The sequence below is a fragment of the Acomys russatus genome, chromosome 20 (genome assembly GCF_903995435.1).
Source record: "Acomys russatus chromosome 20, mAcoRus1.1, whole genome shotgun sequence".
In the NCBI taxonomy this organism is placed as follows: Eukaryota; Metazoa; Chordata; class Mammalia; order Rodentia; family Muridae; genus Acomys; species Acomys russatus.
In genome coordinates this window covers 54,704,977-54,707,698 of record NC_067156.1, presented here as the reverse complement: position 1 = coordinate 54,707,698, position 2,722 = coordinate 54,704,977, and the positions used below count along the sequence as shown (strand labels likewise).

Here is a 2,722-nt window from a genome sequence, read left to right as displayed (position 1 = left end):
TTAGAAATAACACAGCAGCCTCCAGATCACAGAGGACTTGCTACACACCGTGCAGACTTGTCCTTGGCAAGATTCAAGGAGGTCTGAAAAGCACAGAACCTAGTTTTGGGGACAGCTAGAGGTATTATGGAAATTATTAGCCATCTCCAGAGATTCCAAACAACAAAGAGGCCCTCCTTTGTTTTCTGGTTCTTGGTCCTTGGGTCTTGCTTTTGCTTTGAGATGCATTCTCTTCATGTTGCTCCAGCTGCAGTTGAAATCGTGAGCTCGAGTGATCTTTCCATTTTGGCTTCCTGAGGCACAGGAACACACCACTAAGCCCAGGTCCTAAAGAGCCGTTGGAACTGAGGTAATAACATATACTCTCTGGTCGTCTTTTACAATAGCTCTTTAAAACCTTCATCATCATCCCACACAGACTGTATGGTCCTATTGTGGCCCAGAAAAATAAAGTGATGAAAAAGAAAGGACCTAAAAGTACCATCAGTTCCCAGACCCTGTCACAACCTTCAAGTTGGAAAAGCTTGTGTGTTTACCCTTTTCCATACGCCGTTCCTTCCATTCTTCTCTCATCCAAGGCCTCACTGGCATACACTCTAATCTATCATATACATTCCTAAGAGTAGCGGGAATAGAGACAGAGAGTAAAGAATGCATTTTCACTCCTATCTCACAGCTCAAAATCCCACTGCAAATGTTACTTTTAAGTTGGTTAATACAAGGGCTTAGCCAAAATGTTTTATTTAAATTATCTCACTATAATAGTTTTTGGAACAAATAGTGCAGATTACATTTTTATTTTTAGTTTAGTTTTTTTTTTAAGTCTTTCTGCAATGTGTGTTTTTATTTGTTCTGTTTAACCTCAGATCCTTCCACACAAAGAAAACAATTCCAAAGAACCAAACGTTCCGAAGAACCAGTCAAGATTTCTATACAGTCAAATCCAAGCATAATCCGTGTCTTGACTCTGAGCAGGAAAAAAAAAATGAAGCATATTATCAATCCGTATGAACACACCAACGGCACGGCAAGAAATAACTCAGATTGCCCTGATGTAGTTTTGCCAGAAGAGATATTTTTCACAATCTCCATCATTGGAATCTTGGAGAACCTGGTCGTCCTCCTGGCTGTGATCAAAAATAAAAATCTCCAGTCCCCCATGTATTTTTTCATCTGCAGTTTGGCCATTTCTGACATGTTGGGCAGTCTATATAAGATCTTGGAAAATATCCTGATCATGTTCCGAAACATGGGTTACCTCAAGCCTCGCGGCAATTTTGAAAGCACAGCAGATGACATCGTTGACTGCATGTTTGTCCTCTCCCTGCTGGGCTCCATCTTCAGCCTGTCTGTGATTGCCGCTGACCGCTACGTCACCATCTTCCATGCTCTGCAGTACCACAGCATTGTGACCATACGCCGCACCATCATCATCCTAACAATCATCTGGACGTTCTGCACAGGGAGCGGCATCACCATGGTGATCTTCTCCCACCACATCCCCACAGTGCTCACCTTCACATCGCTGTTCCCTTTGATGCTGGTTTTCATCCTGTGTCTCTACATTCACATGTTCTTACTTGCCCGCTCCCATGCTAGGAAGATCTCTAACCTTCCCAGAACCAACATGAAAGGTGCTATGACGTTGACCATCCTTCTTGGGGTCTTCATCTTCTGTTGGGCTCCCTTTGTTCTCCATGTCCTCTTAATGACCTTCTGTCCAAACAACCCTTACTGTGTTTGCTACATGTCTCTTTTCCAGGTCAACGGCATGTTAATCATGTGCAATGCAGTCATTGACCCCTTTATATATGCCTTTCGGAGCCCAGAGCTCAGGGATGCATTCAAAAAGATGCTCTCCTGGAACAGGTGTCAGTAGAATTTTTGGTCCCTGGTTTGAGTATTGTAAAGAGACCAAATAGCATGACAGTCTGACAAGTACTGATGCTTCTGACCAATATTTCCTTCTTCAATAGATAAGGATGATCCCAAACTAGTGTTTGCCATCACTGGCTTTCTTATTAATAGCCTCACTGTAGCTGTAAGCGTTATATTGAATCTAGAGAGATGAAGTGATATGCTAAAAAATAAGAACACTTTACAAAGCACACGTGGCAATACAATATGAGGACTTGGGGTTAAGTTAATATTTGTTCTTTTGTGGGTAGAGGGCAAGATTGTCCTGGGAGGAGTTTCCAAGCTGGAAGCCATGGCCAACAAATCTCTAGAAGTTGAAGTACTTTTTAAGCTTCTAACTTATTAACTAAATGTATTGCTCAGGTTTCTATTTCTGTGGCAAATACATGCAACGCATCACCTTTGAGAGAGGAAAGGTTTGCTTTGGTTCATAGGTTGGGGGGTTTTGGTTCATGGTACCTGGCTGTGGCTTTGGCCGATGGTGAAGCAGCACACCATACTGGGAGCATGTAGCAAAACAATTCATGACACGCAGAAACCCATGGTAAAGAAGAAAAAACATGTGTCTCATAGTTTTCTTTGATGGTAAAACCTCAATGATCTTAAGATTTTGCACTAGGTCCCACATCTTAAAGGCCACTTTCTGGTAGCAGCAAACTAAATAAGCCTTTAACATGTGGGGATCGCTTAACCACCGTAGAGAATGAGTTCCCAAAGACAAACGCATCTTCACTATGACTGTCCTTTGCTCACTCAGGATCCCCCCTTCGTCTTAAAATCTTTTGCTGTTGCAATTTCCTCAAGC

At 42.4% G+C, this 2,722-nt stretch overlaps 1 protein-coding gene across 1 annotated transcript; it reads left to right on the top strand.

The window, feature by feature from the left end:
* The first annotated feature begins 985 nt into the window (after positions 1-985).
* On the top strand, positions 986-1,879 carry Mc2r (melanocortin 2 receptor). The gene has a single exon (XM_051163523.1). The coding sequence runs from the start codon at positions 986-988 to the stop codon at positions 1,877-1,879; it is 894 nt and encodes a 297-aa protein (XP_051019480.1).
* The last annotated feature ends 843 nt before the right edge of the window (positions 1,880-2,722 follow it).

What these genes read in the sequence shown, in the direction of transcription:
- Mc2r (XM_051163523.1), top strand. Translation starts at nt 986, where the DNA reads ATGAAGCATATTATCAATCCGTATGAACACACCAACGGCACGGCAAGA.